Consider the following 15573-nt stretch of genomic DNA (forward strand, 5'->3'; position numbering starts at 1 on the left):
GCTTACCGTTTAACTGTAATATGGGAGTGTTTATTGGTCTGGTGTGGTGTAGTGCATTCTGGTAGTTGTAGGTTTTCTACCTCGAGCTAAAGTGCCCTTTTTCTCGGTTATCTCTTGTCACATAAGACCAATTTCAAAAGTATCTATGTCTATTACTTCATAGACATCCTAATTTTATATTAAGGCTATCTTTACAGCAGGTACAACACGTACACCACGTCTTTTAGCCACTTATGCTCTGCCTTTGCATATGTTCATTTTTCATTCCCTTTAACTTGGAAATGTCTTTAAATAGATGAGAAGAGAGAGCTTGTATAAAGCTTCCCTAAATAACTGTTTGCAAAATGATAAAAGTGTATTTTTATTTGTCCTTGGCATCTTTGATCTCCAGTACATGGCAGGGAAGAAGAACTGTGGCAGCAGCAAGAAATACATGTTTGTGTGAGGGGAAATTGTTTTTGCCCAAAAAATTTGCATTCAGCACTGAAATGGAAATGACGCATCTTGTTGGTTATACTGTACATCAGGAGGGTGCCTTTAGTGTTGGCCAAACATTCACAGTGACGGTGTTGTACAGAGACACATGACAACGTACACGACAGCAGCGGCTCTCTCTCCTATCAAACAGAGTCTCTGTTCTCCAGCCAGCCCCCGAAGAGAGACGCCAGACAATTTTGGGAGCCAAGGGAGAAAACAGATTTGGATTTACTGACTCATCGTAACTGTATGTATAGAAACTCCACGGTTTTACACGTGCCGACACGTCTCTGCACAAACACAAAACAGATGTAAACGATGTCAGTCCTGCCTCATCCCTCTCTATCTCTCTCACACACACACACAAACAGTGACAACAAAACATAAACATAACAATCCTTGAGGGCTGATATTTATCTGAATTGGATCTATGTACTCTCTCTCCTTCTAGACCAGGATGCGCAGAGTAATTAAAAAATTGATTTGATGCTGGCGTTTCCGCAGAAAAGATTTCACTTAATGACAATCTCTGGAACAACATTGTCGTCAGAAAAACAAAAGCAAAACTTTCAAAGCCTCAGTGTCGTTATCTAATGAGCATTATGTTAACAAGCTTAAAGCAAGAGCTCAGAAAACATTGCATTCACTTGTAATGGTTGATAATATGACCAGTTAAGACTTTTTCTCTCAAAAATGCCACGTCTAGTCTTGCAGAACATTTAGAGTTTTAAAAAAAAAAAAAAAAAATCTCAGTCATTAATTAAACTCATTGTGTTGGCTCTTGTACTGTATTGAACTGGTTGTAGGATCTGGGCACAATGGCAGGTTGTGAAATTTCAGTGCAGATTTTGTACACAAAAATGATATCTCGGGTCACTTTCAATTCTATTAAATACTTTTTACCGCGTGTCTGCACAGCCTACATGATAAGCAGCATCATCAGTTCTCCAGGTGTGTAGGTCACCTGCATTTTGGCAGAGCTCAGACCCTTATACAAAACTGCTGACACTATGTATATAAAATAATATAAAATACACTTAAAGCCTTTAAAACATAGTTCAGGTCACAGTTATACGATAAAATCATACCTGGATTATGAGACAATGGGCCCCTAGGCACCAATATGCAAAATGCTCTGTCAGCTCTTCTATATGGAAGCAAGACTCTTGTATGTCTTTATAGACATTATGCATCCTTTTGTGGTCATTTTGCATCTCTTTTTGGTGGTTTTGTGTCTCATCCTGGTCATTACGTGTTAATTTGAGTGACATTTTTACAGGTGAAGGCAAGGGGGGCCCCTGACACTTTGTAGCCCAGATCCTGTGCCCGGTAGGCAACAAGCACCACTTTTGGATCATGGGGCCAATGAGATTCGGAAAAGGGCTTAAAGGACAGTAATCCGGGACAAGGGGGCATTCATGTTGTCCCACACCTGGGATGCTGTCTTCAAGAAACTGTCGGACAACAGGTGGCGGGCTCGTCCTTTGACGAAACATGTTATGGTAAAAAACACCTTAAATTACTAGTCTGTTGATAAAAAAAAAAAAAGAATTAGTAAGTTTCAGTGGAGACTAAATGAACTTTTCCAGACTATTGGTTTGGGAAAATCGATACCCCACCTCAATGGACATTGGACACAATGTCAGACTGAAGATGGAAATGAAGTATAATGAGTTGCCCATTCTTTCTGTCATCCAGCAAGGTAAAACCAGTGGCACAACTCAAGTAGAGTTTCCCTGTATGGGCTGATTCATAACTACCAGCAAAGGGTTGCTAAATTAGTACACGCATTTAAGACCTAAGGAGTGTTTGCTCTTCAGTATACATAAAAGGCTCATTACAAATATATCTACCTCAGAAGCTATCTAGCCCTTAATGTCCTCCTTGAAACATGTTCAACGACAACCACTCCACTCTTCACAAGGTAGTGAGCATCATCTTTTATTCTGGACAGAAACACTCATGGAGGATGTTTCTGAGAGCATAATGTTCTTGATGACCCTGGATGGAAATTTCTCCTTTACATTCGACACTGAATTCAGAAACCATTCGAAAGAGCTGTACTGAACAGTCACTCCTGGAAAACAGAAGCATGCTCTCAGCCCTCGTTGTTGTGCATAGTCAAAGTGGATCTTGAGCATAAAGGCTTTTTTTTAATTTTCTTTTTAGCATCTATATTCAAAAAACACAATCATCTTTTAAGATCCTCATACTCTGAACAAAAGATAAAACTATTCTGGACATGAATTCAAGCACTAAATTAAGCAAAGCTGTCTACGCATGTCTCCACACACACAATAAACATATTATACCTTCATAAATATCTGATGTCCCAGCAAACCCCGCAAAACCCAGCTACACATCCGAATCTAAAGTGAAGTGGATCCTCCTTGTTCAAAAACTCGCACTCTCCAGGGAACCATTCCCTCAGAGCTCACTGTTGCTTTGCTGATGCTCTCTAATCCAGAAGAATACCCCTGGATAGATAGAGCTACTGTATTTCCCAAGATGCTGCCATCCATCTGAGCAGCGCAGAAACAAGTCGCTTTGGTAAACCAAGCTGTTGACGCCAGTGTGACAGCATTAAAACAGAAACTAAAAACACCATGAACTAAGTTTAATGAATCACTATGAAGATTAGAAGTAATGAACTTCAGAATCCTAATGGAACATTGAGGGAGCTGCAGAGCACAGTGAGATTGAACCGTCTCGAATGTTAAAAGATTAAAGTACCCACACTATACACTCTTTATATATCTCTTTACAGTAATAGTTTGATATTTTGGGACAAGGCTTGCTTGCTCTCTTGACAAGAGCTAGGTGAGAACTTTGATTTGGATTTGTAACACACTTTGATTTTTACTGTATATTTTACAGAGACAGTAGGATGTGTATCTGAAGTGGCCAAACTGCATCTTAAGAACCAAAAGTGAACATAAAGATTAAACACAAGGAAATTGAGAAACACATAAATCATTTTGACAATACATAGGGGACATATAGAAATGTGCTGAAAATACAGAACACATAAGTACAAAACTAAAACTTCTTTCCAATCACAAGGATTAATGCTCAATTCAATTTTTTTCCAAGGTCAGAACTTTTTGCCTGGGCTGTTAACATTCATGTTTGAAGTGACACATATCTGACATCCTTGTGAATCTCTGCCCTGAAAAACGTCACATCAAACCAAAAACGTCACATGCATAACAACAAACTTCTTGAGATATCATGTTTATGAGAATGGGACAGACTGATTGATGGACATACGGACAACCTAAAAACATAATAGCTTTGGCCAAAGCTGTCCCTAGCACAGAGGTGTTTGCTTTTAATGAGAATGCAGCATAAGTTACAACACAATATAGTTTCCAGGACACAAAACAAATGGTGAGAAGGAAATAATAGCAAAACTCTAGACCCACAGTTAATATTTCTGATAATACTGGAATCATACAGTCAGTGTAATGAGACTAAAGTAAATAGGTTAGCTCTTTTTCAAGTATTCATCAGTTTTTTATTGTTAGCCAGACTTTTTTATTGTGTTCTGTCCAACCTGCAGCACTTCTCTATTTGACCATGTGTTCTGTATTTACAGCATGCTGTGTCTGTGCTGTCAAATCAACAAATGTGTCCATTAATTTGCTTGTGATTTAATTGAAGTTTTATTTGTAAATGCTGCCTTTACATTGTAAAAACTGGTGAAGATGTGTTATTGGTTTTCGTGTGCTTTGTTTACAAAAATAAGATTTATAGTTTTATAGCTCTATATGGTATGAAGTAGAGTTAACATGGAGGAAAAGTCTTTTTTGTAACTTAGGTCCAATGTGCCTTTGGTTCACTTTTGCATGAAATGTATAAATTCAAGTGAACACACTGTTTAACTTCACTGCTATTTGACCACTGATAAAGGTCATACTGCTCTAAAAGTGTCAGGTCAGCTTTGTATCTGCAAGTGCCTCTTGGTATAGAGCTAACCTGTGACTTCTATTAATATACACAGACTAGGAGATGTAGGTCACAGGGTTTTAGAGCTGTCTTGCAGATAGCCACCGCTGAGTATGAGGCCTACCATGAAAGTATAGGCCATCTGCTTCTCCCGGTCCACAGGTTTGATGAGCTTCAGGTAGCGGATTATCCCAGTTGGGGTCAGGCCGAAGATCGTGGTGTAGTCATCCAGGGTAATCTTCACCATGGGGTCTTTGGTCTTCCAACAGAAAGATATACAAAAAGAAACATGTTACCATGGTGACATGAGTGTTTCATCTTTTTTTCTTTTCCAAGGCCGCAGCTGTGGGGCTGAAAAAACCTATCAAACAGTACATTTTGATCTGCCAAAGAGTTGAAAAAGTAATCGGCTTGCAGGTCTCTCATCTGTCTTCAGAAAACAATGGTGCAGGAGCTGCGGACAGAACCACAAACCAATGTATTTTAACATGATGATACCAATAAAGAAAACAAAAAAGGACATGAATTCTGCTTAAACAATGTACACCCATTATAGCCTTTTCAGGGAAAAATATCGACCACATTAAGCAGTTGATAAAAGAATGGGGTTCACAGCTATTGTTTGGATGTCCAGATGCTAACTAAGCTTGAAAACATTTTCTTAAAAAGAGCCATTAACCAAAGATGTGTCATCACCGCTGAGGCTGGACTTTGTTAACAAATAAACCTTGAGTTCATTGTGGTCCATTGCTGCAAGTCGGCTTCGATTCACGTCCATCAATGAGTCCTCTCAAGAGAATTTGGTAAACATCAGGACTGGGTGGCTTATTGATTTTGTTATCTCTGTTTCCACTCCACTTTGATTTGTTAATCTTCTCCAAAGACAGAGTATAGGGATATTTTGAAAGATGAACTAAAGGTAGTGGTCATTAGTTTTAGCTGTGCGTGTGTGTCAGTGTGTTTTCATCAATTCAAACATAAATCTATGCAGTTAGGGTATAATTGAATTTAGAGGTCCAATGTGTAGGATTTAGGGGATATATTAACAGAAATTGGATATAATATGATCTTTAGTGTACAATAACATTAAAATAAGAAATGCTGAGTTTTCATTACCTTGGAATGAGCAATTTATCTATATAGAGAGCAGGTGCTTGTCTGCAGAGATTGCTATGTTACACTACCATGTTTCTATAGTAGCCAAGATTAAACAAATCAAACACTGACTCAAGATAGGGCCATTCACATTATGCATCAGCCACTGTAGTTAGAAGCTCCAAGGGAAAACTCTCCTAGTTAAAACTCCCAAATGTCTGCATCTTAAGTTGTCATTGAGAAATAAAGTTAACACAAATTAACTAATGTCCTATTCCTGATATGCTAAAAAGTGTTAGAGAAACAAAGTTTTTTAACGTGAACCTACTTCATTCAGTGTTTTTACCAGTGTAAATAATCATTTATTTTGGAGATGAAGAGATCTCTGCTAATAATTTGGCTCCCAGTAAAAACATCCTGATCAAAGAACACTGCAGTGGGAGAAGTTTCAGCTGGTTACAATCTGCAGTCCCCACCACCAGATGCCACTAATCCCCCTAAATTCTCCATACTGCCCCTTTAAATCGTTCTCCACTGTGGTTGGTGAACAAACACACACAGACATGCAAACACAGAATCACACAGTTTGCTAAATGTGTCAGACAAATATGTCAAAACACCCCTTTCAACCAACTACAAACACATGACAATGAATTCATAAAACAAATATAAAAGTCTTTTGAAAAAGCAAAGTTTGGTATATTCAAAGAGAATAATTGCGTAAGTTTAGACTGATTGCAGAAACCACAGCAAAAACACCCATCTGCGTATAAAAAAGAAAAAAAATGCAGCACAGCAAAACACTCCAAACACACAATCCCAGCAGGATACAAAAATCAGTCAGCTAGATTAATCTACACACACCTGTCATTACTGGAGACCTGCGTAGCATTTAATTCACCATTTATGAAATTTTGAAATAACAGAAAACATATAATTTCTGCTGTTGCAAACAGACAGAAAAGCTCGCAAATTGCTGTTTAGGATGTCTCCAGCAGTGATGAGTGCTTTCAGTTTGTTTTCACTGCAAAGTGATGCATGAATTAACAGTAGGGATGTCCCAAGTCGATTTGCAGAGTAGGGATCAAGCTGATCAAGGGTTTTATTTAATAGATGAGTATTGGCAATATAAAGCCTTTCCACTTCTGATCCTTTGTTTATTGTAACTTATTGCACTCCAGGTACGACAAGCTGTCAGAGCCACCCCATTGCAATATGTACAAAACACTGGCACCAAAAATAAACAGCAGACGTCAGTTTCAATTAATAATATCCACACTGACATTGTGCCAGAGCGAGCAAAGTGAGTTCTTTACACCAAACAAAACAAAACAAATGCGTTTAACCTTCAGCATTTTGTTTTAAGTGGAGATGAAGAGAAGTTCCTGTCAAAACTTTCCTGCCTCAACAGCCTCTCACCAACACTTTTCTCTGCAAAGATATTATACAAAAACACTCCAGGATGCTATACGTTAAATATTGTAAGAACCCAATTAAAGCTGTGATGCAGGTTTAATGCAGAGCTGTTAAGCAGTCAAATCCCTTAATTGAATTGGCTTTACTGATATAACTGGAGGCCGACACTAAGCTATTAAGTGCGCACAGTGCAGCTGTATTATGCAGGAAAACATAAATATTGGATTAATCTCTGTATCAAAAGATACGCAATATTCAAAGGACTCACACTGCAGATCTGGAAAAAAAACTCAACCGGGACATCCCTATTATGTGTGTATGTGTGTGCCACTGCATCTAAAAGCAACCCCTTTACCTACAGGTGTATCACCAGGAGCCAGCTACAACAAGGGAGAAAAATACAGCAGAAAAATGACTCATGTGTTTTATGAGTACACAATGCAAAGGAATGAACAAACTTGGACCTCTAATCAATATTTAATGAATACGCTGTGTGTTTGTGTGCACACATGCATGGGTGGACATGTTTAACGTGTAGGCAACAGTGAGCACAGCCTGATAAAGGCACTTTTTTTCTACCTCCTCAATGTCATTATCCAGAGCGATGATTCCCAGGGGGGCAGTGAGGTTGGCACTGGCTGAGATAGTCGTACCCACAGGGGAGGACTCACTCACATAGCCCTGATAGGTGGCAAACTGGAAATACGGTGCCTGGTTGTTCTCGTCCAGGATTTCGATAATGAGGTCAGCATAGGCTGGAAGGGGGTGACCATTGTCCTGTTCAGCCTAAAATTAAAAGAAAAAAGAATTAGAGAGCAAGAAGGTCAGTGTCTCAAATATTCAGCCTTAAAGGAAGTCTACATTTTCTATAAAACACTGATAACTTGTCTGCTGGAAATTTATTAAGAAGTTCTAATAATGAGTCTGATGATGAAAGTAACACACTCAAGAGTTATGCCGTCCCGACGCTTATGCAGGGGCAGTGACAGAAAGGCTTAATTTCTCTGAGTGTCATTTCAATTACAAAAAGCTACATTGACTAAATTTAATCAGGGGTCCACTTAGGATTAGGCCTTAGTAATTACCAGAGCACTTAACGCAAATACCATCATTTGTCGGGGAGAGGCAGTAATTAGTGGCTCTTGCTACTCTGTCCAATGGGTGACCAATGATAGAAGGAGGCTCAATGGAAATATGACTCGCTAAGTCGGTGCCAGAATTAACCAATGAACTAGCAAACGAGGCTGCTAGAACTTGTTTCCAGTGTGGTCTGTCTCCATGAGCAAACTGAACTGAGCTGAACCCTGTGCATCTCTGTACGGGGTCTCTGTTTTGCCTGAAAGCTCAAGTGAACCATCGCAACAGTCTGATATGACAAAATCCAACTTGACAACCTCTTCATCTCTTTGGCATGTTTATATCTTTCTCCAAAAACTGACATGCAGGACCGAGCCAAGAAACGCACCTCATTTAAATGTCACTTTGCATGTTGGGATAAATGGTGAGGTTCAAATTGCTGAATCAGGTAGCAGTCAGTACTTGATAAAACCAACAGTATTCTCCAAAAGTAGAACTAACACCTTGCAGTTCTACGCCTCCACGACAAGTTAGTTTCATGAAAAGTATTGAATCAGTTCATCGTTGAGTCCAAGTAGATGTTTGTGCAAAATTTGAAGAAATTCCCTCAAGGCCTTTTGGAGATATCACATTCACAAGAATGGGAAGGATATACAGACGGACGGGCAACCTGAAGACATAATGCCTCCGGCCAAGGCTATTGCCGGCACGAGGGCATAAAAATCCTACTACATTAAATATTCCAAAATACTAGAGCATGCAGTGTAATTGGACACAATAAATGTTACAATACAGCTTACACAGAAAATCCCAGACTTGTACATTCCCCTAAAAATGCATGAGTGAAATGTTGACTCACCTTCATCCAAACCCAGTTTGTATTTGTGTCACGTACAGTGGAACAGGTACCAAACTGTATCGCACGATCACCAGAATGTAAACATTCCTTCCCCTTCATTTCCGCACAGTCGGCGGATGACACGACTGCTAAAGTAGCACAGTGCACTACCACAAACCAAAATGTGTGTTGTCCCAGCTATTCAAACTGTACAAAAACCTACAGAGGCTGCACTTTAACCCCAAATGTGACACCTGCCCTGCCAGAAAAAAACAAATATATTGTGGTCTAGGCAGACTGTCACTACAAGGACATATGTCACTATTGGCTCCCACACTGTGAAGCCTCAGAAACATTAAGGCTTTAAAAATACAGATGGAGAGGAGGAGTGAGGCGACATCAGTTTAAGCCATGACCTGGAACTAATTCCGCACATTAGCTCAATTTCACTGGGCTTGTGTTTCAGAGTGCCAATTGCAACAGAGGAATAAAGTTCCTCTGCTAAATGGTAAAGTGCAGCAGCCAAAGAAATGTGTTTTTTTGATTATTGGCTTGTGTTTATTCCCCATAATAATAATAATAATAATAATAATAATAATAATAATAAAAATATGAATAATTGTAGACCCCTGCTTCACACTTAAGCAGTTTTTGCACATCAAGTTGAGTTTCAATCCATTTCATGTTTTTTTATTGGCATTACCAAATTAGGCGGACTATCTTTCTCAAACATCTTCTACCTTTTCCCTTATCGGAGTGATAATAAAGAACACCCACACCACGCTGACCCAAAGATCCAATCTGCTCACAGAAAACACCCGAGGGAAAAGTGCTGTCATTGACAGACAAAGTGTGTGTGCCTGGATGCTCTCCTCTTCTCTCGACATTTACACACACACATTTTTGTCTGAGAGAGAAAAGACGGGGTGTAGGATTACAGTGTTCCCTGGTGATTTCGCTCTTTAGCGATGTTCCTATTTCTGGGAGGCAGTGCTAAATGACCTGTGCTTCAATGCTACAACACACACATGCCTGCAGGAGATTTACTACTAGCAAAAGTCACTGTTTATCAGTCTTGATTCTCCTGTCTGGACTCCATCATCTTTTAAGTGTCAGCATCTCTTTGCTATCTTTTTCTTTCCTTTTAACCAGACTTTTTCTCTCCATCTCAATCTACCTGTGTCACTTCTCTTCATTTAATCCCAGCCATCCTGCTGGATATGGCTCTATCAGCATCAATCATGACTTCTGAAGAACAATAGATGTGTTTTTTTTCTAAAACATTCTTGAGATGCTGCAGCTCATTCCACCACAGGCGTTTTTTCCCTCCCACAGCATAAGCTATGTATACCACATGCTGTGCTGCGTCAAAGCACTCTCAAGACACCCAAGTCTAATTCTCACTTTCCTGCCCCTTGGAGTCCTTGAGCAATAAGTTCCTCCCCCTCTCTAAGACTCAGGTAGATAAGTCTCCTAAAGTACCATCCTTCACACTTCTCTATATCTATCTTGGTGTTTTCCTGCTCCCCCTTTGAACTGTGTCCCTTCCCCCTAGCTATGCACAATCCTCCTGAAGACATGCAAAATGCCTCTCATATGATCAATCTTCTTCTTCTCGTGGAAATCAGCTCTTCCTCTCATCTCTTTTCTCCCCACCTATCCCAGTAAGCAGCAGGTTACACAGTGCTCAGAGGTGTCTAGAGGTTAGTGATGGGTGGATGGAAAGTTCATCTGCACTGCTGCAGCAGCAGCACCAAGGCAATCCCTGACTCTGCTCTAAATTAGGATTCAGAAGAGCGCAGCAGCCTATCCTCCTGCTAAGTCCATAAATCATAACATCTTTTTCACCCCCATCTCCAAAGCAGCTAGAGATAAGGTTAATGGCCTTCAGGACTGAGGTTATCTAGGTGGAGTGGGTAAGGGTGCATGCTAAAGTTATCAGGATATGAGTTAAACTTGATGTGGCGCGAGCACATTAAAAATATGAGTACAGAATTGTTTCATAAAACTTTGTTGACCTAAAGTGGAGGCAGCAGAATAATCAATATTTTACCCTGGGCTGAACCCTGATAAGACATTCAAGTTCCATCTGGTTCAGTAAATGCAGCTTTCATACATACAGGCAATGGATGACTTTCGCGTGACTTTAAACCAATTTACATTTTGCGAATTCTGTCTATGCACGTAAAGTATGCATGATAAATGAACCACTATAATTTCCAAGTAGATTTGCACTCAACAGTATTTTGTGCTGGGGTTAGTTTCAGTCAAAAGTCATGCAGTAAATCTTGCTATCGGGCATTCTGTAACCTTTGATACAATAAAACTGATTCTGAAGTGTATTGTTTACCTTGATGATGAGTGTGAACCTTTGATACAAGTCCCTGCTGATAGGCTGCAGCACACGCAGCTCTGCAGTGGTTCTGTTCAAGGAGAAATACTCTGGATATGTGACTGGATGACCTGCAATAAAAATATGAGAACATTCACAGATTTGGATTCAGTGCACTTTATGAAAACATCAAGAACACCAGGATGGACACTCAGAAGTCGAGTCATGGCATACCGCCTGAGCCAAATAACATTCAACGCAATCAAGATTCGCGATGAACCTACCGACCAGGATGTAGTAAAGAATATTAGGTCTGTCTGATGGGGGCTGTATGTTCCTGTCCATGTCCACAGCCCGGATCACAGGGGTCACATTCAGTGGGTTCAGTTTGCTCTGCAACAAAGGGAGGGGGAGTCAGTCAACAACACTGCAAGACAATTAGATGCAAATCCGTTTATTTTCTGTTTACTGTGTAGTTGTATCCTATAGTCACACGGATATTGTCCCCTAAAATAACATTGAGTGCATGATTATGCAGAGACAGGAATTTCAGTGTCTTGTGAAATGGAAAATTCCACTTAGAAAGGATATCATCAGCCCCTGAAAACATATTGTGTGTGCTATATATCAATATTTGGGCTGCTGTATAATCTTATGTGGCGTGTTGTATATCACTTTAAATTATAATCCTCCAGATAAAAACAGCTCTATAGAAAAACTGCCCAATACTCTTTTCCTGCTTCATTAAACTGATTTATGCTTTTAAAGGGGATGAGAGGAACTTCTGTCATTGGGCATTCTTGAAGAACTAGAATTACTAGCTTGCAGTTGTATGCCTCCGCCAACCACCCAACTTGCACAACAGTTTATATTTATGTCTGTTAAAACATGAATGCTTCACATATGGCAATTCAGTGTCTGACCAAATGTCTCTACTTCTGTTTCTGAGCTATGACACTGGATAACAGCTGTAATGTTTTTAAAGAACATTGTAATACCACAGTGAAGTCGGTCTTTGACCTTTTGTATACAAAATATCATCACTTCAAAAATATATCCTATTGGTCATTTGTCTGAAAATTTGTCATGGCCAAAAATATGTTTTGTGAGGTCACAGTGACCTTGAACTTTGACCTTCCACCATGAAATACTTATCAGTTCATCCTTGAGTCCACATGGATGTGATTTTAAGGAAACTCCCTTAAGGTGTTCTTGCGATATTGCATTCCAGGGAATGAGACATGCGCAAGGTCACAGTTACTTTGACCTTTGACCACCACAATGAAAACAATTCACCCTTAAGTCCAAGTGGACGTTTGTGCCAATTTTGAAGAAACTCCCTAAAAGGGTTCCTGAGAATTCATGTTCATGAGAAGGAGGCGGACACAAGGTCACAGTGACCTTTGACCAGCAAGTTCTAATCTGTTCATTCTTGAGTCCAAGTGGATTTTTGCACCAAATTTGAAGATGTTCCCTTAAGGTGTTCTGAGATATTGTGTTCACGAGAATGGGACAGAAGGATGTACTGACAATATGATAACATATTGCTTCAGGCCATGTCCGAAGCCTACACGAAGGCATTAAAGAATATTTCTGATATCCAATAAAAGAGAAAAAAAATCCTGAAGTAGGCCAGTTTCCTTAGCAGTTGTAATCCATAGCACACTGGCCAATTATAAGGATATTTAATTAATGAGCCAGCGCTATTAGATCTATTACTCATCAGCATGCTTCTAAATATGCCTAATAGAGTTGCACATCAAGGATAATCTGTTTGTGGTGCTGTAGGCCACTTCTCCTGCTCATGCATACTCAGACATCATCAGCACTAATTACCCCGCTCTACCGCGACACTTTTGCACATATGGCGAAGTGGGAATATGTTTAGCACATCACATTTAAGAATACCTCTCCTCATGCACAATGCCTCCATATGGCTGATACAGTGGATGTGGCTATGCTAAGAGGCCTGTGCTAAACTTCCTTAGCGGAGACAGGCACATGGCTAACAGCTCTCTGGCAGGAAGAATCCTTCCCTGAGGGGGTATATTTATATCCCCTAGCGCTGAAGTAATCCTTACACCCCTCCCTAATCAGCCCTCTCGCTTTTACAATGTCTGGAGGTGCGCTAAATCAAATCCCCCTAGCTCTGCACAATGATGATTAGCTATAATACCCTCCTCCAGCAGTCATTATCCAGGGGACTCCAGAGCCCACATTATATCCCCCCAGGGCAAAAAATAAATACAGATCAACTTAATAATGCCTGTCTAGCCATTGTGATTAATTACAATACACTCATCAATTATGAGAAGACAAATCTCCCCATGGACAGACATGTTAGTATAATGGTTACACTGCAGAATGGAGAAAAATCAGAGCAGCAAAAAACTGACTGAAAATTGCAATGCAAATGTAGGCCATTCCTAAAAAAAAAAAGAAAAAAAAAGAAAGAAATTGAACTGTTTAAGGAAAGTAAAAGAGGGAGAACGGGATGTAAATTTTAAGAAGCAGATTTAATACACACTGGCGATATTCTGTAAAAAACTCTGTATGTAATGTATTATCACTGTAACATCAGACTTCATGGCGTGGGGCTTTGGCAGGATGAAAACGTGCAATGTTCAGAGGGGGAAAAGCAAAAAAAAAAAACAGGAAGGAAGGCCAACATTTTCTCACACCAATGAAAAAAGCTTTGGTTTGTGCAGCTGGTGCTACCAGGTCCTGCATACTTAGCAGTCTGCAAACCTTTTATCATAAATTATACATTACATGGGCAAACCCTGAATTGAAAGTCTGGACAAACAACTATGACTTACAGTGGCAGCTCCCCTGTAACCACAGCTACACACACACACACACGCATTTCAGTATAGACTATATACATCTTTGTTATTACTCCCTCTCTCCTTTTAGGCATCAATCTACAACCTTTGATTTTCTAAGGCAATCTATAAAGCTCCTACTGTGTCATTATTGCAGGCTTTTGTGTTTTTAAATCTCTCTCTGGTTCAATTCAATTCAACTACCATGTTCAAAACATGTGAACTGTGTACACTTAACCCCTATTTGATGCAGTCTTTTTTTCAAAACTGCTTGGGAGCAGAAATCTCAGATATGTGTACTTAAATTCCATCATGGTTCAGCTGGTAGCGCTAATGAAACTATAAATTGGTCTGCCAAGCTACAATTAACAAAAACAACAAAAGAACTTGGCACTTATTTGTAAGGCAATTCCACATATTAGAAAAACTGAAACGCTCCGACAGTCATTTTTTCACATTAACATTTTTGACATAAAAATGAGAGAAAATAATTATACCCGCAGGTCTATAAAATATGAGACTTTTTGTTGATCAAGAGCTAAAACACGGACAAGATCATTCACACCTTTGGGCAATTCAGAGTTTCAATTTGCACCTTTTGTACTGTGTCTACTGAACTGTGCAAGGGAACCTGAGCACTCAGAGGAGACCTGTGTGATGAAAACATGCAAACTCTGCACAGAGAGGAGCAGGGCTGAGACTCAAACTACCTACTCTGATGACACCACAATGCCAACCCCAATCCAGTCAAGTCAGGTAAATCCAATCAAATCCAATCCAGACTACTCCAGTCCAATCCAATTCAATTCAATACATTCCACTCCAGTCTAGTCTAGACTGCTGATGAGGACTGTGTTATACTGTTGTAAACCCCAGAACAAGCGAGATAGAAGAGTTGAGATTGTTTTGTCAACTGCTGTTTCCAAGATCAAGAATAAAATGTCAAGCTCAACTTTTATGAGGAGTCCTAGACGTGCTTTGAATCATGAAATGTGTAGACGTTTACAGTTCCATGGCAACTGATCCGACTCCATCTGCTGATCAACATCATGTGATAGGAGCGAAAGCTCCAGAGCAACACCAAATGGATCTTGAAATTAGCTTGTTTTGTCTATTTTAGTTCAATTCAGTAAATCAGAACAGTCCAATTCAGTTCAGATCCTTTCATGCATAGAAATACACAGTAGATATATATTCCTATAGACATAGATAATCTTTTTTATGGATATACATAGAATTTCTATTGGTGAACCACCTTAGACTCTTTATCCCGGCTGCCACAGCATCTCCCTCTATTTTTCTTGCCTCTATGAATTCCAGTGGTGTTTGGCTGTCATCCCAGGTCAACTCAGCCTTCAGCTCTAATTGTTGGTCCAACAGACCAAAAAATGCCCCTGGAATTACCATGCTGAGACACAACAGCAAAGCTTACCCTGCCTCCAGGTGTTGAGGCAAAAACAAGGTGTAAGGGGACAATTAGCCTATTTAACATGTGTGGCACATCTTAACATTCAGCAGGAATGTATATATGCAGCAAAAATGTGACATAACAAGTCTGCATTATG

The 15573-nt window shown here is 39.7% G+C and overlaps 1 protein-coding gene across 4 annotated transcripts in view; it reads right to left on the reverse strand.

Annotated features, from left to right (window-relative positions):
- LOC121954395 (protocadherin-15-like) overlaps window positions 1-15573 on the reverse strand; it is a 255337-nt gene that overhangs the window by 109009 nt on the left and 130755 nt on the right. For all 4 annotated transcript variants that reach the window (XM_088086315.1, XM_088086313.1, XM_088086314.1 and 1 more), the window contains 4 exons: window positions 11468-11576; window positions 11202-11314; window positions 7516-7722; window positions 4550-4684 (listed from right to left, as the gene is read on the reverse strand). In XM_088086315.1, the coding sequence (XP_087942441.1) occupies window positions 4550-4684; window positions 7516-7722; window positions 11202-11314; window positions 11468-11576 (564 nt within the window). The remainder of the gene's footprint in view (window positions 1-4549; window positions 4685-7515; window positions 7723-11201; window positions 11315-11467; window positions 11577-15573) is intronic.

Source organism: Plectropomus leopardus, chromosome 13, assembly GCF_026936395.1.
Source record: "Plectropomus leopardus strain MGB_pleo_1.0 chromosome 13, ASM2693639v1, whole genome shotgun sequence".
Taxonomy (NCBI): domain Eukaryota; kingdom Metazoa; phylum Chordata; class Actinopteri; order Perciformes; family Serranidae; genus Plectropomus; species Plectropomus leopardus.